Source organism: Anabas testudineus, chromosome 3 (assembly GCF_900324465.2).
Source record: "Anabas testudineus chromosome 3, fAnaTes1.2, whole genome shotgun sequence".
Taxonomy (NCBI): Eukaryota; Metazoa; Chordata; class Actinopteri; order Anabantiformes; family Anabantidae; genus Anabas; species Anabas testudineus.
In genome coordinates this window covers 9,916,282-9,941,681 of record NC_046612.1, presented here as the reverse complement: position 1 = coordinate 9,941,681, position 25,400 = coordinate 9,916,282, and the positions used below count along the sequence as shown (strand labels likewise).

At 39.8% G+C, this 25,400-nt stretch overlaps 2 protein-coding genes across 2 annotated transcripts; one reads left to right on the top strand and one right to left on the bottom strand.

Moving 5' to 3' along the window:
* The first annotated feature begins 806 nt into the window (after nt 1-806).
* Nucleotides 807-10,744, top strand: si:ch211-150g13.3 (transmembrane protein 178B). The gene is made up of 4 exons (XM_026377759.1): nt 807-1,435; nt 4,398-4,511; nt 6,147-6,284; nt 6,538-10,744. The coding sequence occupies exons 1-4, from the start codon at nt 1,039-1,041 to the stop codon at nt 6,783-6,785; spliced, it is 897 nt and encodes a 298-aa protein (XP_026233544.1). The 5' UTR covers nt 807-1,038; the 3' UTR covers nt 6,786-10,744.
* A 1,136-nt stretch (nt 10,745-11,880) lies between these two features.
* On the bottom strand, nt 11,881-22,326 carry gas2b (growth arrest-specific 2b). Its single transcript, XM_026378798.1, has 8 exons — nt 22,262-22,326; nt 18,784-19,015; nt 18,571-18,680; nt 18,275-18,416; nt 17,243-17,306; nt 16,256-16,787; nt 16,044-16,151; nt 11,881-12,090 (listed from the first exon to the last, which is right to left on the bottom strand). The coding sequence occupies exons 2-8, from the start codon at nt 18,995-18,997 to the stop codon at nt 11,881-11,883; spliced, it is 1,380 nt and encodes a 459-aa protein (XP_026234583.1). The 5' UTR covers nt 18,998-19,015; nt 22,262-22,326.
* Nucleotides 22,327-25,400: the final 3,074 nt, after the last annotated feature.

Below are 25,400 nucleotides of genomic sequence, written 5' to 3'. Positions count from 1 at the left end.
ATAAGTCATACACCACAAAATTGTCCCATCCAGTCAGAAATCTGTTTCAGGGTGCTTTGTAACAGATGGTTTATCATTTCAGGGTCATCTTTTAAGTGTGGAACCATTAGAGATAAGGAAACAGAGGTGAAATATGGTTGCAACATTAAATACTATATAAAATAATGCTGATCTGAGAGGAACACTAAGCATTTCTACTTTTTAAATAAAAGTATGAGTTACAGTTTAGTCACACAGTGCTATTTCTTAATTTATTTTAAAAACCCTCAACCTCGCTACCAAGATCTTGTCTTTGGATCAAATTTAAAAATAAGCTCAACCTTTTACAGGCACTGTCAGTGGACAGTGGACCAAATGAATCATTATATTATACAGGTTAAGATGATGATAAAAGTTTATAAGAGAACTTTTAACTAGGAAATGTTGAAAAGACAGGAGTCATTTCACAATCCATAAAATTAAATGTAATGTTACAACACATGATGAATATTAAATACTAAAAATAAAAAGACAACTAATGTTTAATCCCAGATTTAATGGTGACCACTTCCTCATATTTCCTGGTAGGATAACAAGCTGTTATTGATACAAACGCTTATTGCGTCTATTTAAACCCCCCCTCTGTCGCACCTGACTGTGTTTTGCATGTTTACATCCCAAAGATGACCATTCAAGCATTACAAATGACCACTCCCCCGTACACAGAGCACATTCCTGTCTGCTCGCCATCCCGCAACAACCTGGAGGAGAGAGAGCGCAACTACATCCCAGCCCCTGCCTCCTCCTCACAGCGTTGGTCGCCATCCATCCCCTCTCCTCCTGTACCATAACAGATGGTGGGAACAACATTGCATCCACCGGGTACCACAACAATAGACCGCAGCATCCAGTCCAGACAGCACTGGCCTCGCATCATGCTCCTAGTGCAGGACTGCGTGAGGCTGTGAGTGCCGTCGTGATTTATTTCACGCGGTACCACCACCACGGCCACGGAGGAACCTTCTTGCGACTATTTGGGCTCTCCATCGAGTGGGGAAGATGGCCGCTATGAAAATATTAACCAGCACAGGGCTCTTCTTGGCGTTCTGCGCGCTGGGGCTGCTCGCCATGGCGATCTGCACCGATTATTGGTACGAGACCGACGCTCGGAGGCACCGAGAGAGGTGTAAAAACTATGCCAACAAGCGAAACGACCCGGGTTACATCTACATTTCGAACCACAACCTCCCCCTCCAGATGCCTCCAAAGAGCCTGGTGAGGAAAGGTAACGGCCCAGATGCTGGTGCTCTCATCAGGGCGAAGCGGCACTTTCTGGCCGCTGCGTCGGCCATGGAGTCTCACTGCAGTCGGCAGTTTAACTCCACCATCTCCGGGCTTTGGAGAAAGTGTCACCGGGAAGGATTCGACCTGGAGACCGAGGACCTTATTTACAAAGGTAAACAGGAGCAGACGGGAGCCTGGCGTCTCTGTGCGCCAGGCCGTGATGCTGAGCGATGAGCTCACACCTAGCCTGACTCGAACAGGATCACCAGAGGCCCCCTCTCTCTCTCTCTCTCTCTCTCCTCTCACATTAACATATGTCTGCATTTTAGGCTCTAACGGTATAAAACCAGACAAGGATGCGTTTACATGCGCGCTTTCCTCTTTTTCCTCCATCATGTATGAATTTCGCTGTCCATGGTGCTGAGTGCGCCTCCTCTCTGAGATAATGGCTGGTCTCTCATTCTCTGAACCCGTTTAGTTTCAGGAGACTCAACAACATCTTGTACAGGAGAATTTCACACGATGGCTTTTAAGAGCTGAACTGTCTTCGGCGTCAATGTTGGTTTCCACAGCAGAGGAAACCACATATAATGAGCAGCCATGTTTCAGGCCTCACTCAGTCATATATACCTGAACCAGACCGAGGTCCTAAAGCTGAGCAGAGACACAAAGAGGCAGATCTCACGCTGTAGAAAACGTGAATGTCACAGCTTTTTGTTGTGATTAGAGATTTCAGTAGAAAAACAGCCAAAATGGCACATTTATTAACAGTTTCTCTCCCAAATTGAAAATATTTACCCACACCATGTTGTTTCAGTGTCCGTCTATGTCAGAGCCCACAACTCTTTCACTGCACATAGATAATAATAATGAAAAGCCCATTTTTAATTTGAGTTTAATTATTAATTTCTACAACTTCTGAAAATATAATTTTAATATTAACAAACAATGAAAAGCTGCTTTTCATTATCATAGTGGAAACAGTGGAAACTTCTAATGTGTTAAATATCTATTTGTATCCACACTGACAACAACTTCTTGTCTAACTGACTGTTCTTCTCTGTCCTACAAGAATAGATGCTATAAGACGGACACATAAGTCCAGTGCAATGCCTCTGCAACACTTCCCATCTTCATTAATCGTTTTCACACTGTCTCATTCGTCTCATGAACTGTGCCTGTTCATGAGACATTGTGTTCACTCATTGTGCTGCTAAAGAGTGATTGCGGCCACCTGATGTATTTAACTTCTATTCAGTACTTGCTGCTACTAAAGCTCCTGCTCTTGGGTATTAAAAATACTTAACTCCCAGCAGCCAGAAGGCAGGTGCAGATTAGAATTTGAAGCAGTTGCAAATATAATGAAATCCATTTACAATTAGTTGTGGTAGCCCCAACACTAAATACAGTTTTATTGCTTTATTTACTTACTCTCACCTGATTTTTAAGATTCTGTTTATTTTCTATTTATATCGTTTGGATAGTTTCACTCAACGCTGATACTGGTATTGATATCAGAACTATATAATGTGATATATGAGTACTGTGTTGACAGACTGCTAATAATGGACACTAGGTTGTCAGAACATACTTTGTTGTGTTAATTACAAAGCACTAAGAGTGTCAAACAACTGAAAAAAGCTTAATAGATTTCTATAATTTACCAGCTTTATCCTGCCATTGACATTGTTTTGCACTGAAGATGTATTTGCACAAGTAACATTACATTAAAATTTCACAAATACCCCAATGTGAACATCATAATGAACCTGGAAGTGACTATATTGACCATGTTGTCACCAGGCTAAAGCACATAAGATCAGATATCAACACTCAGTTTTTCTTTTCAGTATTCTTTGCAGAATGAAAGTAAAAAAGCTGCACAGTGTTTACCTCTGCTTAACCTCTGTCTGCTGCACATTGTGAACCTTGATGTTGTTTGGGTAGAAAGGTGTCAGATGTTGATGTGTGACTGTGGTGGTGTCGGGGAAAATAACTGCATCAGACAAATTCTGCTGATGTTTGCAGATGTAGTGTTAACATAGCACTGAGAGAGAATTTTGAACACATGCTTCAAATCTACACGTTTTCACAGTGTGACTGGGTGTTGATCTTTGAGTGGCACTAAGTGTTGATTTGTGTTCATTCATTGCTGTTTTGGAGCAGTTGTCCATATGTAGAACATAATCTAACACCCACACTAATGTTTCCACTTATTTCAACTGATAGCAGTGCTGGGAGTCACATGATATCACTAAACCCATTGTATCAACAGTAATTATATAGGTGTAGTGCTAACAATGGAGTCAGACAGGAGGGACGCAGTTCTGAGAGGAGGTTTAATCAGGACAAAATAATTAAAATCACCCATGTTGATCTGCCACGACCTGCCAGGTGTGCGGAGTGTTTTAAATTTTGACTGGTAGCCTTCAATATCAGTGAGTTGAATTTTCCTTAATGGAAGTTTTGAGGTTAAAACTGTATGTAAAGTTGGTTTGCATAATAATAATAATAATCATAGATGATGTTAAAGACTTCGTGTCAAAATTCACTTCAAAGCGTGATGAAAGATTTAGATGCACCACAGGGTGCCTCAAATGCCTAACCTAGGTAGCTAGCTGTGGTTTAGTGTCACTCGGTGGGCTTTTCAAAGTCATTATAATCCATTTGGAAAACATGAAATATTTGGACTAAAAAAGTCTTTTCGGTAGTAACCTTGCATGTCATTAACAAAGAACATTCAGCTTAAAGCATAGAAGATCACATACTGTACATCAACAAAAGAGGATTAAAATTCCCAAAACCGCTCATAGGTTGAGGCTTTGACACAGAAAGGATCAGAATTTTATAATAATTTGACATTGCTATAGTGACATATGAAGTACACTAGTTTATGGTTACTTACAGTGGCAAGAAAAAGTATGTGAACCTTTTGGAAATTCATGTTTTCTGCATTGATTTATTATAAAATGTGATCTGATCTTCATCTAAGTCAAGAGTATTAACATAGATAGATAGATAGATAGATATATAGATAGATAGATAGATAGATAGATAGATAGGGATATATAGGGATATTAGGGATATTAGGGATATCTATGCTCCAGTTATGACTCTCTCCTTTTTTTCCTCAGGAATAATTCAAAGATGTACCCCAGTCAAGTATCACTACTCTTCGTCCATTCTACCACGAAATTTACCAGTCAACATCACAAAGACCATTCGACAGGATGAGTGGCATGCACTCCGTAAGTCTTAAAGAGTATTTTTTTTAAGGTGGAATTGGATGACCTTGATGATTCAGTCTTTAGTGTTTTATTTGCAATAATTACATTTATTCAGTTGCTTTCTGCTGCCATTGTATTAACATAATAGACTGAAAACAGAAAAGTTAGTGAAAATCCATGACAATTAGAAAGTGTCCTCTGGCAAACGTTCACATTTAGGAGATTAGTTGGTGCAGTTTTTCCGAGTATGTGAACTTTAGATGTTACATTTACATTTAGTCACTTGCCAGACGCTTTCATTCAAAGCGACTTTAAAGTGAGATACAAACTGTTACTGTGTTACTCAAGGCACGAATTTGGGTCCTGTTTTGTTGTCACTGTTTCCAGGCTACATTATTAGCAAACATAGCTCACCCCCAGATCTTTTGGTAACTTTAAGGAAGAAATCAAACATTTTTTTCTTAATTTGTCCATGTAAAAGACTTTGGGACTGAAATGTGTTAATTAATTTCACATGTACCACTCTCCGAGATGCCATTCCCTTCAAACCTCCGTAAATGAGGGTTCTTCATCTACATCCACAGCAGCCAAATTGTTATTTGAAGAAGATTGTCTCTTTATAATGGTTTCCTGGGAATTTCATAATAGGTTGAATGATTAAAACTCCAGAGACAACTAGTTGAATATATCACTGACCTTATAATCCCCTGTCTCCCACGTGTAATCTCATGACCAGAGGTTATCAGGTCATCACTAGTAGGGGGCCATGGGCTTATCTGAGGACGATAGGTCAGACAGATAAGTGTCTTGTTTTAAATCTCTCCTTTAAACATTTGGATAGACCGGCTTGTATTTCTTATTTGATATTGTTGCTCAAAGAGATCGAAGAGTACAAGAGAGAGTTTTTTTGACCTTGGATTGCATCAGTAGAGATTTTTAGTTTGATGTACGGGGTAGCTTTATCTTATTGCTTCTAGGTGTGTTGCTTTATATTCAGTACAGATTTGCCTTTTACATTCAGTGTGCTAGGAAATGCCCTATTTTAGTAGCATTTCTGCATATGGTCTAGATTCTTATAGATATTATTACAATGTAAACCTTTATTGCACCTTATTGGTTGTAAAGACTGATTACAGTTCCATAATTTAACAACATTCATAAGAAGGTTAGGTTACTCTTACATTGATATTCATTTCTGTTCAATTAGAGCTTCTTTGTAAAAAACATTCCCATTTTTGCAATAAATAATATTAAATTAAATAATTATATACGCTTGCTCGGTGACAGCAACAGACACATAAAAATAAGTGTTCTTCACACTGGCTTTTAATTCTGTGATATAAGCCTACGTTTAGTATTGCAAATTGGAAGAAGCATAACACATTAGTGCTTCTGTTTTCAGTTTTTTTACTATACGTTTGTGTTTTCTCCCCCTGTAAACGCTGTTTGAGGCAGTTCTAACTTTCTCACACTGCATAATTAGTTCCTATATTCACTGACAAGTAAGGTGAAGTCTGTATTAAAATTTTTCGATCAGTTTCTTCCATTCACCTATTCAGAGTAATCACCAGGTTAAGCAAAAATCTTCAGCTTTATCTTTAACTCTACTTGTAGATTTCAATTCAGGCTGTGTTTTTTTTTGTCCCTTGCTTGCAGATCTAAGAAGAATGACGGCTGGCTTTGTGGGAATGGCTGTGTCCATCATCCTTTTTGGCTGGATCATTGGAGTGCTGGGATGCTGCCAGCAGCATGACCTCATGCAATATGTAGCTGGGCTACTCTTTCTCATGGGAGGTACTGTGAGAGCACATATGCCCACATCCACACACATGCATGCAGACCAAATCAAATTTTGTTTTATTTCTGTATTTATTTGATGTCAGCTGAGAGCATCTACGGGTTAACATGAGATAGATGATCAATGTTCTGCAGTAACGTGATTCCTGTCGTGCACTAAGATACACAGTGTGTGTAGGAATTGAATAATTGATTCAGTAATTGAAGTGGAACCATTTTAAATCGCTGCTTGTCTCTTCTGCTCACATAGGAACATGCTGCATCATCTCCTTGTGCACATGTGTGGCAGGAATCAACTTTGAGTTATCCCGCTACCCCCGCTACATGTATGGCCTCCCTGAGGACATTAGCCATGGCTATGGCTGGTCTATGTTTTGTGCCTGGGGGGGTCTTGGTCTCACATTGCTAGCTGGTTTCCTCTGCACCTTGGCCCCCTCGCTGAGCACACCCGCTCGCACAACAACCCACAAGCCAAGGCAGGAGAATGGAACCGTGTGACAGGACCATTGGGCGTCGTAAAGCAACTGACCCACCGAACGCACAAACTACACCCTTCCAACCTTGATGTTTAACTCTGAAACAGTTTTGTCTGATCACCATCTCACACCACCCTCGACATCGCCATTCCCATCAGTGTTCAGTGTGCCTGAATTGTGGCAGAAGGAACAAAGCAACGACAAACTTCACACACCTAATGATGAAAATCCAAGAGAGGTCTCCAGGAACACCAAGAGTGACACCTACAGTAACGTATGACTGAGGCATGGCTCTCATAGCACAAATAAGACTTTTATTACTTTTTGGTTCCGATTTTTGTCTTGCTGACTCTATGGTGATCTTAAGGTGACTGTTCTCTAAAAAGAATTTGTCTTAAAATGGTGCTCTCTTAAATACATAAAGCCGCACACACTCCCTCACAGTACACATGCACACATACTAGCTTTTCCACACATGTTCGGTTACTCTGGACGAATCATGAAAAAAATCCTCCAAAAGGAACAACCACACAAACATCAGGCATCCTGTTACCATTCCTCTTTCAGTCGAGTGATGTGTGCTGTGTTATTGTTCATAATGAAGAAAAAAATAAATTCTGGCATTGACTGCCCATTGCTTATCTTTAGTGTAGCACACTTACTGAAATCAAACAAGAGCCCCTGCAGACGTCTGCAGTTTCTGCAGAACACAAGTGGATCTAACTGCGTGGTCAGTACAAAAAAAAGAAAAAAAAAAAACATGCACAGACATAAATTCGCATTGAAAAGCTAATTGTTTGATGCTTATTTGAAGATTCTGTATGTACAAATGCATCTATATGTAGATCCAGGTCATTGTTTGTGTATAGTAGATTTTGAATAAGAATGTTTGTTTTCTGTTCGTTTAGAGGTAATGATGGCTGACAGTATGGAGAGGATAGAGGCACAGGATGGCACAAGGAGCAGAAATCCATTATGGATTCAGCCACATGAAAAGTATTTTATGGTCTCATATGAAAACAAGTGTGATATAAAAGAAGGCATTAAAACACAGTAACTGCTGAGCTGTGACTTAGTGCTGCTGTGCTGTTACAGCTCTGACAGGCCCAGTTGTTTGCTGACAGCTGAATCATAACCTGACCCAAACCGTGGGGGAAGTATTTGATTACTGCATTGTTTACTCCTAATAAACCCAGTGATACCCATGAAAACTAAAGCACAAGCTGCACTCCCAGTCCTCATCTATACTCGATACAGTAGCATACAGTAGTAACGGTACACGTTGGTAGAGATCCAAAAGTTTAATCATGTCCTGACTAAAATCTGCCTTAGTTATGACTGAAACAACCAGTCAAAATAATTAATGTAATAACTGTTGTTTTATCTTTTGTATGAGGGATTAGAAACTTTACCTTCTGTAAAGGCAGTAAATGCATGTTTCATCATGTTTACACATCATGCCTCCAAATCCTGTGTCAGAAAAGCACAAATAACTGTAAATAATTGGAAATCAATATCGCAGATGAAAAATGGATTAGCAGTTCACTACACACAGAAATTTCACAATACAAGGTCAAAATAAAATTATAAATTTACTTGTATTAGCTCTTGATGAATAAAAAACAAATGTATTGTGTACTAATATACAAAACAGTAAACTGTATATGATGTGGTATGTGATAAGAACATAGGAATAATTAGTTTGAATAGATGAATTTAAAATACCTCAAAATCAGATGTTGAAAAAAGCACAAATAATCATTTCAAAAGAGCATTTTACCAACAACAGATCTATTTAAGATACATTTTTTTCTACTGATTTTGTGTTTTAATTGTGACATGTTCACATTTAAAAAAAACTACCAGAACTAAGTATACATACATTTAAAAGTGTTCAATTAATAGATATTATTGTCCAACATTTCTAAAAGTTGCAGCAAGAAGGACCCGGATTCGAATCCACAGGTCGGCTGGGTGCCTTTCTGCATAGAGTTTGCACGCCCTCCCGGTGTCTGCCTGGGTTCTCTCTGGTTCTCTTCTCCAGCTTTCTCCCACCTTCAAAGACATGCATGTGTTAGGGCTAATTGATGACTCTAAATTGCCTAAAGGCCCCTAGGTGTGAATGGCTGTCTGTCTCTGTATGTCCAGGGTGCACCCCGCCTATCGCTGAGTGACAGCTGGGATAGGCTCCAGCTAGATAATGGATGAATTTAATTAAAATAGTACATGCAATAACTGTATTGTTCCCAACTTGAATTTTGTATTATTAGAATAAATAAGATAAATACACCACATTCTGTACTAACTTAAAAATAGTCAGTTTCATTGTCTGGAGTATGCGAAGTGGCCTCATAGAAGGTTTTGAAAATGTAATGGAGATGGTAAGACCTTAGTTAAAATAGAAACAATTCTCCTGGTGACACTTTTGGATGATAACTCACAGCAGCCAGTTTTTTTATTTTCCTCATTTGTTTCCTTATTTTATTTAATTTAATATTTTAAAGCTCACTACAATTTCATGAAACAAGAATATTATAGCCATGTTTTCATAAATGTTGATTGCTGGAGATATTCTGTCAGCTATGTCAATTAACTTTCTTAGAAAAAAAAAAAAAAAGCTGTGTTATAATGTGTGTTGACAACACCGTGTGTGATGTTCAGTCCTTTCACCATCACCATCGACCTCGTCATGAGGCTCCCACATTTCAGACATTAACTGAGGCATGACTGAAAACTGTATCTTCAGTGTGTTGTTGAATCTTTGCACTTTTCTGGGTCTGTGAACCTGAGGTCTGACACGTTGGAGTTATACATTATACGTTTGCAAGGCCACATATGGGAGCAAAAGATGATCAAAAGCATGTTATCAGCACCCAGTTGTGTCTTTGGCAAAGAGTTTGGGTTTATACCATGTTGTGTGTTTTGGGTCAGTCGGTCAAGGCTCTTATTGTGAAAATATTTATGCCAGAAACAAGGACATACCATAAATATAAAGACAAAGATTATATCTATGGTCATTACACTGACAGTCGAGTCAGTGTATTTTCTGATGTCCTACAACTCACAGAATGCAATGCTGTTTGGTGTTTTGGTTTTATAAAGTTTTAATTTCACACCCAAACTGATAAGAGTAATATACGCCCACTGGCCACTTTATTAGGTACACCTGTACACCAGCAGCTCTGCCATGAATACTACTTTCTGTCCACCCTATTTGCATAAATGAGAAACTAGAAACACCTCTCAATATAATACAATCCAGTACGACTCCACTGCCCACACATGGCAGAATAATCACCTTTCTGACACTTTCAAGTTTAAAGATTTTAACTTTCATTCATGGCCGAGCTGCTGTATTAGATTGCATTTTACAGGTGTACCTAATAATGTGGCCAGTAAGTGTAAGTATTACTGTAAGCAGTAAACTGTAATGTATAAGTACATGGTGCAAGTGTAATGTGTTGTTAGGACTGAAGCACAATTGCAGACTCTTACAAGTTTTTTGTGTATTATAGGTGGTAAAATCAGATTTTTTCAGTACTGATGTGCCACCGCACGAAAATGTGGAGGACTTTGTGAAAAAAGTATTACAAGCAACAGTTTTGAAGCACACATTTACAGCCCCATGTGTGAAAACATACATTCCAAGTACACAAACGCTAAGATGTTTGGCATTGATTAGATGAGGATTCAATACAGAAGAACAGCAGCACATAGTAGCAAGAATTACAGAACAGTGAAAATAATGTACTTTAGAGAACAAATGATAACGAGGCAGGAACTTAGAAATGTACTCTGTGCAATGAGAGATGCCCTGTGAAAATGCCGCCATTTAAAGTGGCACTTGTTTCAGTAGCACAGCTCTTATTTTCTACAAGTCATTTATACCGGTTCAATCCACTGCAGATGTTATGTGGGGACTAAAAAGACATTACAGTCTTGCATGATCTCATTACAGTTAGTTTCTTTCAATATATTAAAAACTGGTGTCCATTTTTAATTAATTTATTTACTGAAATAAAATGTAATTACTAATGTGCTGTTGCTTTCCATGTTTGTATTTGTTTCTCCAAAGTTGTCTGTGAACCAACTACTGCTCCTTTTTCAAAGCACTTTTCAGTGTTTGACCATCTTCATCTGCAGCAGTGTGTTTTTGCACAGTTGAATCAGTCGGGATGAGAGTAGTTTATGAAGTAAAACTGAAAAAGCACTAGAATGTCCTTGAGAGGTACGAGACAAGATCATAAACAGCAGCGTTAACAGAACTTCCTCCAAAGGAGCAGGGAGGTGTAGGCCCGGCCTTTTGTCACTTAGGACATGGTGCCATCTAGAGGCAGGACATGATGTTTTGTGCCTTTGACTTTTTAAGGCTGAGGTGATTTTACTGCAACAGACCTAAGATGTACAAGCAACTGAGAAATACAATTTTTTCATGATTTGATTTTATGATATTATGATAAATGTTATTAAAACAAAAATAATATAAGTTGTAATTTAATAATGTAATTTCTATTTATTCTTATTTTAAACAGAAACCAAAACAGGTTTTATCCAAAACATAGAAAATTAGAAAAGAAACAAAAAGATAGAAAGAAAACAGGACCATGATACATAAACACATACAAGATATATGTTTAGTACCTACACAGAAACACTACAAATGACAGTAAAATGTATAATTCAAGTCCACTGCAGAAGGGAATAGTGACACATGTCTGTTATAATTACTGATGGTTCAAGGTGATGTATTTTGATCACTTGTTGTAGTTGTTTTCAACTAATAGTCCCAAACCCAAAGATATTCCCTTCACAATCATATATGACAAAAAAAAACAACAAATATTCACACTGAAGAAGCTGGAAGCTCATGATATCGTTGATTATCAGTTCATTTTAGCTAATTGTTATGTACGCACAGTCATGTAGGTCGGACAGTTCATACAGACAACAAACCATAGCTACAAGTTTTACACCGAAAAAGTTGGATTTCCTTTTAAATTTGACATAAAACAGATCTGACCTCTAGGTTAAGTCACTGACCTTGTACTCTTTGGTCTGATTAAGTGAATGTTCACCTGCTGCCTGGAGCCGATAACAAAACCGAGCAGGTCCAGAGTTTATTTTTTACCACGGTAATGGGCGCCGACCACCATGTAGCTGTCAGGCGAGATGTTCAAAGTGGGTGACTTCACTTTGTCCTTACAGACCCTGACCTCAGCTCTGCCGACCAGTCCTCCTCCTCTGCAGGGGTCGTGTTTCTGCAGGTAACTTATGAAAGTCTCCCAGCCTCCACCTACGCGCACCATCACGTGACGCTCATTCAGCATCTGCATAGATGACAGGAAACAGTCAAGAAGAGAAATAGAGTGTACGTACTGGTCATGTTGTTGACAAGATGTTTATGAAATTTCAATCATATGAAAACATTTGCTGATGACAGCCCCCTACCCTCCCTCTACACATATACACACAATTCATGTGTATGAGCAGCTCTGGATATGAAAGGCAAATGATCTCTCCAAATCTCATTAAACCAAATGAAACAACACCTCGTGGCACCAGCTGAGCACACACACACACACACGACTAATCCACATATAAAAATGCATACACACACATGCAGTGACACACAAAGGCACACCCACACAGACCTGCAATGAAAGTCGCCCCCTAATAAGCACTATGTTCAATAAAATGACTATATAGCCAGTTTATGTTTTTAACAGTAGCTGCAGGGAGGTCAGCTGTATCTGAATCAACACGTCCTTTACAGACAGCCATCCTTACAGATGAAAACCAACTGCTGCCATGGCAACTACTGCCACAATATAAAGCCTGGAAAAAAAAATAGGAGGGGAAAAAATTTAGATGAGTTCAGCGCAGACCCTCAAGTCCCAGGAGACATTCCCATTCCCTGGAGGCCTTTCAAAGCCATCCGTCGTCCCGTCAGTACTAGCACATCCTCCTTTTGCCTTATCACCAATAAACCCTTCATTATCTTGCCATTAAGAATGTGATAATACAAGCAGATCTGCACTTCTCATGCGGGGACGTGTGTGTGCCCCGTGTATAGGGTGAAAAATCAATGCTACAAGCTCAGACACATGCAGGCGGCGTGGGCAGCTATCCAGGAAAAATCTCCAGACGTGGCCCATCTCAGCTGTTATCCTGCAGATTAAAATGTTGAGGTTGACAGGGGTCAAGTCTGACATCCTGAATAAACCACTTTCCTGTCAGACGGGGAGGGGATTATCATTCTGACTGATCTTCATTCTGAAAAATTAATCAGTCATCATCCAGTAAAAGAAAAATTCATTTTCCTTAATATGTTTATAGCAGAATGTTACGGTTCGTTACAAATCAGAACATTTTAAATCTTTATACCAAACTGAAGGCAGAATGAAGTTAAAATGTTTCTGCCATGTAATAATTAATGCAAGCTCTGTTTGTGGGGCAGACTCCTTTATTTCCGTCTCTACAACCACCACCTATCCCCTTCAGGTCTCCATGTAGTGTGCTACGTCTACAGCCCATAAACTACAGCTGGATTCCCCTGTGTCCTCCCCGGCAGCTCCTTTGATTCCCTCCCTCCTTTCTGGTTGAAAGATCGAGTGTCCTAAGAAGGGTCATTTACGTACGAGCCAGTAGGAGGCAGGCTTTAGCCACATCTGCTGGTTTTGAGGCTGTTTTTGAGTACAGTCAAAAAAGACAAACTGAGGAGAATTAGAGGGTATTAAAAGTGCTTCAGTCATTTTGTGTCTCTTTGTGGTCATTTGGCACTTTCTACAACAAAAAACATCATCTGCACCAGGAGCCCCGTGACCTTTTAGGCCCATTCAGAAATCCATTCATGGTCCTGACTTATCTAAAGTGGAAGTTTTATATAATGTGCTAGTGCACAACAATTAGCAAATATTAGCATTGTACAGCTGAACATCATGTTATCATTGTCACTGCGACCATCTTAACATGTGCTCATAGTTCGGCTGCATCCAAGTACAAAGACACCTCCATGTTGCCTCGTACTTGTATTTATTTGTATGACTATCACACTGAGGTTTAATCCTGATGATTCCTCTTCTACACTAAGGTCAAAGGTCAGTGTCACCTACAGTATTCAGAGTAAAGACAATGGAGTTTCTGTGGTGTCAATGGCTTAAGGGCACTTGATTAATGAGGATAATGAAGTTGTTTTCTGCCTTAATGCTAGTCTCAATAAAACCAACTTCATTATACTCATTTTGGTGATTTTGCTCAGCAGTCTTCAAAACATGATGTTTTTATTCATCATTTTTAGGTTTGTCTTCAATATGGGCAGCACAGTAAATACAGAAATGATGTGGCATGATATTGTGATGTGTTTGAATGTGTTTCTCTCCCATTGACACAGTCCGGCAGTGCGCCTGCTACAAAGCTAAAGGAGAGCCTAATTGGGTGCAGGGAAGAAAGAAAAACCTTCCTCTTTTTTAACACCAAAGAATGGCAGAGCACTCTAAAGCCAGCATGATTGAATAGTCTCCATAGGGAATAGAGTGGGGGGTGGGCTGGGGTAGAAAGTTTACATGTGAGGAGGGGCGGTCATGCTCAGTCGCTCATTAACAAGCTGTCTGATTAAACCCCTCGCTAATGACTTTGTCTCAGTAATCAATAGTATCTGCTCTTTAAAAAGGTCTGTACACATTGGAGGCAGGCTCCCCCAGGAGCAGCACAGAGGTTATCATGGTATATGGTAATTGAGGTTTATGGTGTGTTTCTCTGCACACATGATGCAGGCAGCTGCAAGCTTCAAGGTAATGGATGGCGTCAGGGTCGATGGGCTGCAGCGCTCTATTCACACAGCCAAGGTGCTGTTTGCTTGTCAGCAGCAAGGAGAAAAGGAAAGGGAGCAGTGCAAGTAATGTACCTGAAACATGACAGACGGACACTGAGCTATGGTGAAACGCTGTATCTGCAAGAAGCTGAGAACAAAAGGTCAACAGCTGAGACAGTGGAGAAATAGAAACATCCCTTTTCTTTATATTAAAATTTCTTAATTTAAATGCTTTCTGTTAGTTTAGGGCCTAAACGAACATGCTATGGTTATCACCTCTCTGTTGCCTCAGTCTCTTTAGATGTGGTGAACACGTGCTCCGGTGTTATCGACAGGTCTGGTGTAAAGAAACAGATGTTCTGTGACCTGAAGGGGAACATTATTTTCTAAATGGGCAGTAAAGAATATGTTGTCTGTCAGCCGGTCGAAATGTAGCTGTAACTCTTCTGGAAGCAAACTGATGTTGACAGCATTGATTGCCTGTTTAGAGAGCGTTGCGTCAATGGGGTTTTCAATACAATTAACAAACATTCAATGGGTTTCAACTAGTCAGCAATTAGCCACCGAAGCAGTTGTGCACTCTATTTGATGTAAAACATGTGCACTGCGAGGTCATATCTTGTTAATCTGTTGTATTTCACAGAGAACATTTTAACCTAATCATTATGGGATCCCAATGATATGGTGTTAATAATGTTTTATGGATTTAAGTGTATCATAGTGTCATGTTAAACAATATACTGTATATAGTCTACACTGAAGCTGATATATTTTCTCTTTATTCAGATGGACAGATAGTGTAATAAAACCTTTTTATATGAAAAAACACCCCTGCCCCAAGTGAGCTGCCATTTGAACCACACACTGTTGTCATATCTTCTGCAAAATGATCCTGAGAGAGACGTGTTTCTTTTTCCGTCAGGTCTGAACTCTTCGCTGAAGGTCTATGTACTGAATAAAATCATTGTCAGCCCAGTCTTATCCTGACCACTGGTTGCCAAGCAACTCCGCCTCCCAGAAGGCCATTCCTCGAGCCTTTGTACCGCCACATATGGGTGGAGCACGACTCAGGGAGGCTGAAAGGCACCGACATCTCCATCCCGAATGATTCCAAATGAATGGCGCTGACACACAGCTCGTGTTGCTGACTCAGCTGTTGATTAATAACCCAAGGACATTTGCACCTCACATCTTATTATGTGTTTTAGCCTCAAAGACACATCTTCATTGTGTGAGCCTTAATGCAGTATTTGATTAAAAATTTCTGGTCCTGCTGTTAAAGTGTCAAATTGTGATCCCACACATCTGATTTCACATTAATTTGATTTATGAAACGGAAAGAAGTTTTTTTAAGGTTAGGAAATCAAAGGAGTAAATGTTTCTAAAGTTAAACATTTCTGTCTCTTGCTCAATATTTAACCAAATAAACTCTCATATTTGAGTAAGTTAGTGGGGACACACTGTACTCACTCGTATATACAGAACTTTCTCCCCAACGCGGTAGCAGCCTTTAGGTTGCTTCTCAACGAGGAAGCTGGATGAACAACTGCAGGGGGGATTTTCAATAATGTTTCTCACCTGGAACAGATTAGACACCAAGAAGGCAAATCAAGCACAGTATACACCTTCAGCAACTGTAGCCTGAAATAAGATCCATTACTGTGGTAAAGTAAAATACGCACAATCTCATCCAAAATGGTGCCTGTGCTCCGGCGGCTTGTGGATTTACAGGCGCGAGGAGTGAGAGCTGCAGGTGTAGTTCTAGGTGTTTGGTTGCTTTTTGGGGTGCAGGAGACTTTGGCAGTGGACACCAGGTTTCTTTGTGGTGACGGTGGAGTTGAAGCAGATGTGTTAGTGATGGAGGATGAAGAGAACAAAGGTGTTTGTGTTGAGGCTGTGGTTGTACAAGGGTTAGAGGCCGAGAGAGAGGACTGAGGAGGGGATAAACATGCAGGTACTAGGTTTGTTGTGGTTGATTGAAGATCAGAAGAGAGGGAGGCAGCTTCAGACGGACGGGGTTTGGGGCTTGGAGTGAGGAGAGCGGGTGGAGGAGGTGGAGAGGGGACCAGAAGCAGGGATGATTTTGATGGTGAATACAATGATGCAGGGGGAAAAAAGGAGAAGGGCAGAGGGGATGATGGCGATAAGCACTCAGCCTCCTCCCTCTCTATCTCTCTCTCCAACTTCACCAGCCCTGGAGGCTCCACTCCACACCTGAGAGAGAGTTTAACAAACATTTGTCATCAAACGTAACGGTAAATCAACACTGAATTATACGGTGGAGATACTTAATCCAGAGGTTATGTGGAAAGGATAAGTTTTTATTTATTACATGTTACTATTAACTTGTAGTAGGACAAACCACACTGACTTAAAAAGTGAAATACAGATGATCACATTGGATAAGTTGATAAATGGTTTATTTTTAAAATGAAAGAAAAGCGCATATGCTGAGAAATGTTGGGAATCATTGTTGTTAAAACTGCTTTTCTGTACTAATTAAAATGTTAAAGCAAATGTTTAAGGATTTAATGTGTCATGACTGCGATAATGGTGATCATTTTTACTCACAATAGCTCAGGAGTTTCCACCGAGTGTGATTCCATTTTGATTTATTTTTCAGGAGTGACATTATGTTTCTTTCTTACTTTCCTTTATTTTATAGTTACCTGGCTGCAATCCGTCCCAGCTCCATCAGGCACAGGCAAACCTCCCGAGGCTGCTTGTGCAAGACTTCACACACATAAGAAACACACAAAGAGGGTGGGGGGGGCAGAGATAAATATATAAAAAAATACTCATTCATCTGAAAGGAAATATGTTTCCAGAGATAAACCTTTGTGTGTGTCAAAAGAAAAACAGGAACTATAGTCTGAACTGAGAGGGCACATTTCAGGAGGTACTCTGTCTCTATTGTGTATCTCTGTCTTTGAAGCTGAGCAGGGCTCTGGATGTGCAGCTGAGGGCATGAGGGCGTGAAAACCTCACCAACAAGTCAATCTTAGCTGTCTGTACATTAAAAAGGAAGCTCTATCCAATCAGATAGCATCAGAAAATGCCCTAATAAGTTAATTTATTTAAAAAACATCAATTTTAATGCTACTACTGTTTTTTATTTGTTATTCTACCCATAATTACTTCTCAGTCATGGAAAGCTACTACCAGAAGCTCCAGTGAGTAATGTGTGTTATAGTTAGATGAGAAGATTTGCTGCCAGTGTTTCCCTGCGGCCACTTGTGGTATTGCAGCATAAAATCTCAGTGGCCCTTTTTTTCTCCACCGGTCAGGAGCAACACAGCTGTTAGTGTTACTACAGTAAGTTCTTATGAATATAAACTGATGTCACGGAGGCAGATAAGCCAGTCAAAGTGCAGTAAGTTTACTCTCCCATCATTCAATTAGCTGATTGAAGAAGATAAGGCTGCTTGAGGGGTGAGGGGAGGGGGATTAACCTACTCATTGTCATTCTCACGCGTCCGGTGCCCTGTATAGACATGCCCAAGTAAGAAGTGCAACGAGAAATGTTCATGAGAGTAGATTGAGGGAGGGTGTATATTGTTTCTCCTTCAGTAAGATTAAGCCTAAAGATTTTAGTTTAATTACTTGCTGCAGGTTCAACTGCGTTACACAATCGACTTGAGCACTTTGGTGGAAATAGAAAAAAGAAGTTCAGGAGCTTCATAGTGTTTGTCTTCACTTACCCAAATCCTCTGACTCAAAAAGATAAGCTTCATCAACCCCGATCTTTCGACACCAGTAGAGGAAGTTTGCTGTGTTGTCTCGGGCGAAAAAAGATCCCGAAGTTGCATCAGCTCGCCAGTGGATCACTCTTCTTATAAAGGGCTGCCATAGTTTTGAATACACAGAGGTAATGAGTGCACAGTGGAAACATCCTGCAGAGTAAAATGCTTTACTAAATGGATTAATCAAGTGTTTTGTAATTCTTAGTTTGAGTTGGTGGGATTAGTCTGAATTCATTTGCTCTCTATTCTCTCACCTTGCCATTGTTGGCATGGATCATCTTTTCCTGGAGCAGCTGCGCGAGCTGACAGAGGAGCACACCGTTATCCAACCTCTCCATCAGACTGTCTGCTGTGAGGTCCACACCTGAGGAGGACACACACCTGCACGCTGTATAGCATACTCCACAGCAGAAATATGGTTGACCCTCAGTAGTAGATCAGTTTGAGCTGCAGGAAATTTATCTCACCTGTCATACTGTTGAGCCAGAGAGCCAGGTCTTCTTTCATTGGAAGGAGGCTGGCATCATGGCGGTAGGGCAGCCACTGGTTGTACTCTTGAGGACTGGCAGGGCTCGGTCGGTACTTTTGCCCAAAAGAATAATTCATTCCCAACCCAGTGAGATGCTTTGGGCTCAGAGGATTGTCGAGGCTGGTGTTCACTGGTCCCACTTCACTGTCCATGTTTCAGCTCCAGTCTGACTGTGAGAGGTTTGGTAATAGCAGATATGGCATTTATTTATGTTAATGTTTTGCATTATTGCTATTTCTCTATAATGATCACAGTAATAATGACATAATTTCTTGTTCCCTGGGGAAATTGTTGTTGGACAGCTGCAGTAGATGATGGTGCTGCTATGGGATTTTTGCATCTTGTCCCAGGACACCTTGACATGTAGCCAGAAGGAACCAGGAGTCAAACCAAGAACCCTGGAGATCACAGACAACTGTACATCTCATCTACATGTTGTCACCATATACAGCAGTAAATATATTTGTACTAGTTTAACTTACAGTTCTCTTTACAGATGTTTTCTGTACAATTAGAAGGATTTGGTTTAAAATTCTGCTACAAATCATCAGTTGAAGGCAATAAATAATTAAGACATAATATTTTTTCATGGTAATAGGTCTGTTTATTTGGAGTGAAAGCGTAGAGCTTTCCTGCACATGAACAAAAACAACAATAGACGTTGAAACATATTCTATATGTTGGCTTCCATCCATGGACCTAATGCTCGCATCCAAACAACACACACAGTCATTAATCAAAGGGATTAAACTGCCTGACTGCAGGTCTAATAATATGTATAGCTCCAACTCTAAGCCAGCCTCCTGATGCTGCTGCATGGCTCATTTGTCCTGTTCCCAGGGCAGCCTCCATCATAAAGCTCAGCCCCATGCAGAGACATGCTCTCCCTGCTAATCAGCTGGAATTAACACAACAACACATTCAGTGGGTCACTGGGTTTGCTGAGCAATATACAGTGTAGGCAGAGCTTGGTTTGTGCCAGTTGACCAACATCCACATTTCATTAAACGTAATAAGACCAGGTGGGCATGCAGGTGCAGTGTTGTTAAAGGCACCGTTGATGAGAAATAGTCTGTTATTCATTAATAATCTGGCAACAAGATTGAGTAGCAGATCATGAATATTCAAGCTTCCTGCATGCACCGAGTTTTATAATGGGATGAAGCTGAGTTTTACAGATGTGGAACTGCTTTATCTGTCCTTGCAACAGACACAAGGTTAAACAGGAGCAACATTCAATGCATGCCATCAAGTTCATATTACAAAGTAGTCCACCAGGAACACATGTCTCCTTGTACCATATCTGATGTAGCACCAGTGCATGAACCCTTCCTTGCTGGATGATGCTTAACATGTATATCATTTACCATGTTAATCTTAATAACAGAAGGTACAAGCATTTGGCATAAAAAAATATCATACAAATTCAGCAGTTCGTTGTGGTAAAGTCGTCTTACGTTAGCTAAAAACTGATCACAAAGCTCTTGCACCATGATCCAGTAGATGTGCAGCAGCTCAGTGGACTGTGAGCTAAATGTAAGGAAGACATGTGGTCCCGGCTGGATGTAGTGAAAAGACTCTTTTGTAAACACATCAGCAGACATGGGACAGAGACAAGGTATGCTGTATGTGGTCGGGGCTGCCTGCCAAGTTTGAGGCAGGTTTACAAGTTGACCAGCAAAGCATGTGAGCTCTCACAAAACATTGAGGTGCAATATTCACACCTCTGCTCCAGGACGGTTTGGCCGGGAAGAAAAGGCAAAGGTCACCCACTGGTCTCAGTCTCAGACACTTGAGGTCTTTATATTCGTGCAGCGCTGAAGGTCACACACTGACACACACACACACACACACACACAGGCCCATGCGTGTATCCATATTTCTATTCTACCTCATTTACTTTGCACAACCTCAAAGCTTTCCTAAGTAAGATTTGCGTCAGTGGTGATTCAGGATTTCATTGTGTTTTCACAATAAAAACAAACATCTTCACAGTGCAACTGTCTCTTGGAATTAGGGTGAGGCTGAATTAGGCAGCAACTTACCTAAAGAATGCGTGCACAATGGGATCTAGAGCATTAGCTTGAATATAATCTGGAAGTGCACTGTACTGTATCTTACATGAGTGATTGATGATTTGATTGCATGTGGCCTTCAGCAAAGGCTCTAAATCTAATGTCTGCAGAGAACGAAACCAAAGCCTATGTCTGGTAAACAGCTAAATTCACAACTAGTTAACAAAATTCTGTTTCCCTACATGACTGACACAGCTCTCGTGTTTACTTTAGGGAAAAATGTTGAAGTAGCAACTCTGTCCGTGAAAGAAGGATCTCCTCGTTCAGAAATGTGTGTCACAGTTTGTTACTGTGACCTGTGCAACAGTTCTGCAGGCAGCAGAACTGATCTTTAAATAACTGAGGTGCAGTCGTGGGCGACAGCTGTCGGACATTGATCAATGTGAAACTAGTGGTCAAATACCAAGTGTTTAGTTGATATGACTCCACAGGTATAAGGATCTACTATAGTCGTGCTCTCACCCGGTTGCTTTCCTTCAGCTGCCTCTAGACTAAATAAACCTCATATCAACACAGGATGGAAAGGTCTATCACCTGCAGCTGTTTACACACCTGAACAGTGCAGACCTAGTGCACTGCAGCAGTAAATCACAGAAAAAACATTTTTGGCATGAAGATTGTAAATATATATATATATATATATATATATATATATATATATATATATATATATATATATATATATATATATATATATACAAATATATATACATATATATATATATATATATATATATATATATATATATATATATATATATATATATATATATATATATATATATACATATATATATATATATATATACGTGTGTGTGTGTGTGTGTGTGTTTAAAGCACGGTTTTGCACAAATGCAGCTTTACAAACTAGTTGTTTGTTTGTTTAATAGAAGTCAGTAAATCATTGAAAATAATACACATCAGCGTTTCTCAGTTTGTTTTGAAGTTATTTGCGCAAAACGTTACGGTAAAATGAATAAAACATGATCAGTGTGATACAGACTTCAGACTTCAGAAGAGGAATAAACTTCTTCTACTTTACTACTTCTTAGCTTCTTGTTTTTTTATATAACGCTGATTTTAGTCTACACGATTAATATTAAGCAGCAGAATAGAAAGTTGAAGTGCTGCTAATTCAGATGTGTTTTAACTTAAGTAAGATTTTGAATGTCTGGATTTTACCCTTTGACATTTGACATAAGTTAAAGATCATCTCATGTCCTTCTTTCACCGCTGCTGAGTAAGAACTAGTTTAATAATTAGTTTGTCCACATGCGTAATTCTAGTAGATCAATCCGACTTCTTTCAAAGTGAAGCTACACAGGTACAAAGTGTACTCACAGCAGCAGCAGGATCCTGTCTCCGAAAAGCTTCTTCACACTCTGTTTACTCCTGTAAGACGTCCAGTCATCACTCGGAGCCAGATGTTCGTCGCCCTCAGGTCTCAGGTTCACAGCTCTCCAACAGGGGCCGACACTTTGAAAACAGTGTACGCCTGCAAGTGAGAGGTGTCAGCTTACAGCTACTGAAGGTATGTTAGACAAAAACTACAACACTACAGTACAGGGTTGATAGAAAACGTGTATCCAACAAGTTCATTATAAAACTATTAACGTCTGCAGCACGTTAAGATGGTAAATGACACCAGGTTTACAGTCAACCCAGAAGAAAACGAGTAAGACAGTGAATTATAAACTTTATTCTATAGTGGTTCAAGTGGTTGTATGATTAACTTTGATAAAACTATTTAAACTACACTGTCTGTGGCCTATATGTAGGTCAACAACAGAAAAAAATATCCTAATTAATTATATCCTTATGCAGAAAGATTATTATATTCCTGTCCTGACACTTTTTGCTTTAGCACCTGTCACTTATTTTACTTTTCGAGCCAGAGGTCTCAAACTTTTATACAAAACACCAACATTTATTTACTACAGACGGCACCAATTCAAACCTCTGAGTGCAACAAACCACCCGTCCCCAAGCTGGGCTGTTATAAGCTGAAACACTTAAAAACAGAGGTCCTGCCGCATTATTAACCTTAAAAAGAAAGTTGAGGAGAAAACCTACAGACAGACAGGCTTTAATCTGGCACCTACACTAGTATTCAGATGTGCCCTGGTCTCCAGTAGCTAATCTGTTTTTGCTTGTAGCATGTGAGGTTTGTTCATAGTACGAGTCAAATACTGAGCGGACACTTCTCTCTGCATCTCACAGAAGATGTCGTATCTGTTTTTGTTTTGCCTTCATAACTGATCTGACTGACTTGGTCTTCTTAAATATTGGCAGGCACATTTTCTTCAGACTTTGTTGACCACTGCCTTGACATTCTGTAAAACTATTAACCACCATTATGCCTCACATAATATTTTCTTATGAATAAGAGCCTAACTTACTTGTACTTTAAATAAGCCACAACCATATTGATTACTGCCACACACTCCCACTGACTGCTGTCTGCAGAGGCGTTTGACATTCAACATCCATTGTTTATCAGTGACGTCAGGTGCGTGCGTCACGAGTGAACAGCAAGCATGTAAGATTACTCAGTGTGAAAAGAAACAGTTTCAGAAATCTATATCTGATTTTTCTAAAGCAAACAGATGAGTAGCAATGATGATGCCAGTCCAGCTTGTGTCTGTACCTCCACTGTGGCCACGGATGGTTCAACACGAATGCACAGTGGTATGAAATTAGCTGCAGAATGAAGAAAGCATCAGATTTTACCCGAGAAACAACAATTTCATCTAATAATAATAATAAAGTAGGTCTCAAATTTGACTTTGTTATCTGAAAAATCTATTAAAATCTACATGCCTCTGTTTCCAGCCTTGACAGGTACAATGTGGGATCTGAGAGGAAGTGGGTTAACACTGAAATGATCAAAGAGTGGTGTTACAACTCTCCACACACACACACGTGCTTTCGCCTTATTCATTAGTTAGTGCTTGATTGACATCTCCATCATTCGTACTTTCATTTTGTTTTGCCTGCTGGCAGGGACGACTCACTCCACATTGTAGTTATTAATACACAATTTGGCACCACAAAAAAAACCCTGTGCAGTTGCACAGAGCCTTCCATTTATGAAATACTAGTGAAAAGCAAAATATATTGATTAGTTATGTACTTGTGCATAAAGGTAGATATTGTGCAAATAACATGTACACAGGAAACAGTAGTGATGTATATAATATAATATAATTACTAAATTTGTTATTAAACATGAAAGATTTGTGATGTTTGATCCATCTGTTTCTGTGTGTGTCATGGGATGAATCTCTGTCCATGCTCCTGTTTTTCCAGTGCAAACAAGCAAGAGTGCACCAGGGAGTTGTGCCTGCTCAACATTCATCATCTCCCCATTTTAATTCAATGCAAATGTCTTCTTGTGGTTCTGCACTGGAGCCCTTATTCATTTTTTTTTTTGTAGCATAGCTGTACATTTTGTGAAAGTGTTCATCCACTACATGTTTGTAAAGTAACAACTTACCCTGAATTTATAGAAAAGTTAAAATACATAAACATCCCAGTTTATTTGTCCTTCTTCAGATTTCATGATGGTGAAGAACTAGTCAGATTCATGCAATGGATAAATCCAGACGTCTTTTCTAATTATTATGTACTGGATTTATGCCTTAGTGAAAGTTTGTCTTTTCAAAATGTCAAACACTCCTCTCACCTGCTGCAGCCAGTGTCGACAAGATACTAACGTCTGCCCCCTAGAGGATGTGCAGCTCCTTACAGAAAAGCAAGAATGGAGGCTGAGCAGTCCAACAACAGAGGCGAGGTCGACCCACGTAGCATATGCTCCATAAATTCATTATAAACAGAAATGTTATGTGTTTGAAATTATTCTGATGAGTAGGAGGGTGTCACAGTGGGAGCTGCTCTTAAATGCTCTTAGATGGTAATTTACCCATCCTCCACATAGTGACTTTAACGTAGCAATCTATACTTAGCTAACTTTCCAAATACCCAGTTGAATTACATACTGATACTGTAATCTGCTACAAGCGTCTTAGTAGTAGCCTTATTCTGTGTAGCACTAGTGCAGAGGTGGATGTCTTTACAGAGCAGATAATACTACACGACTTTTTCGACAGCTGCAGAAATCAACTTTAGGGTCTTATTCGGTCGGGGGTGTGGGGTTATAGTCCCAGGTGTGGCTGCTGGGTCATTTGCAGCACCCTCCCAGGGGACAAGTCCCCATGTCACTACATCTATCAGACACTCCCTACTGCCCTATAACTCATTTGCACTGGTTAGCATTCATCTGGCCTATTCTATTGTGAATATTGAGGGTGGTGACTTAGTCTCACTTGAATATGCGTTTAATATTATTAAAACATTTTTTATTTCACCTTGAAATGCCCTGGACAGAGCAATTTCTGAAGCACCGAGCACTAAACAGAACCTAAACTCAGTGTGAATCACATCCTGTGTCCGTTACAGAGGCTGAATGTGCCTTTGAGCA

Bases quoted from the DNA above. Each gene is read 5' to 3' on its own strand.
- si:ch211-150g13.3 (XM_026377759.1), top strand. From the start codon at position 1,039: ATGGCCGCTATGAAAATATTAACCAGCACAGGGCTCTTCTTGGCGTTC. The intron at 1,436-4,397 runs GTAAACAGGAGC...TTTTTTCCTCAG, and splicing joins CGAGGACCTTATTTACAAAG to GAATAATTCAAAGATGTACC. The intron at 6,285-6,537 runs GTACTGTGAGAG...CTGCTCACATAG, and splicing joins GCTACTCTTTCTCATGGGAG to GAACATGCTGCATCATCTCC.
- gas2b (XM_026378798.1), bottom strand. From the start codon at position 18,997: ATGGACAGTGAAGTGGGACCAGTGAACACCAGCCTCGACAATCCTCTG. The intron at 16,152-16,255 runs GTGCGTATTTTA...AATCTGTTCCAG, and splicing joins GCACCATTTTGGATGAGATT to GTGAGAAACATTATTGAAAA. The intron at 12,091-16,043 runs GTGAGTACAGTG...TCATCTATGCAG, and splicing joins AGAAAGTTCTGTATATACGA to ATGCTGAATGAGCGTCACGT.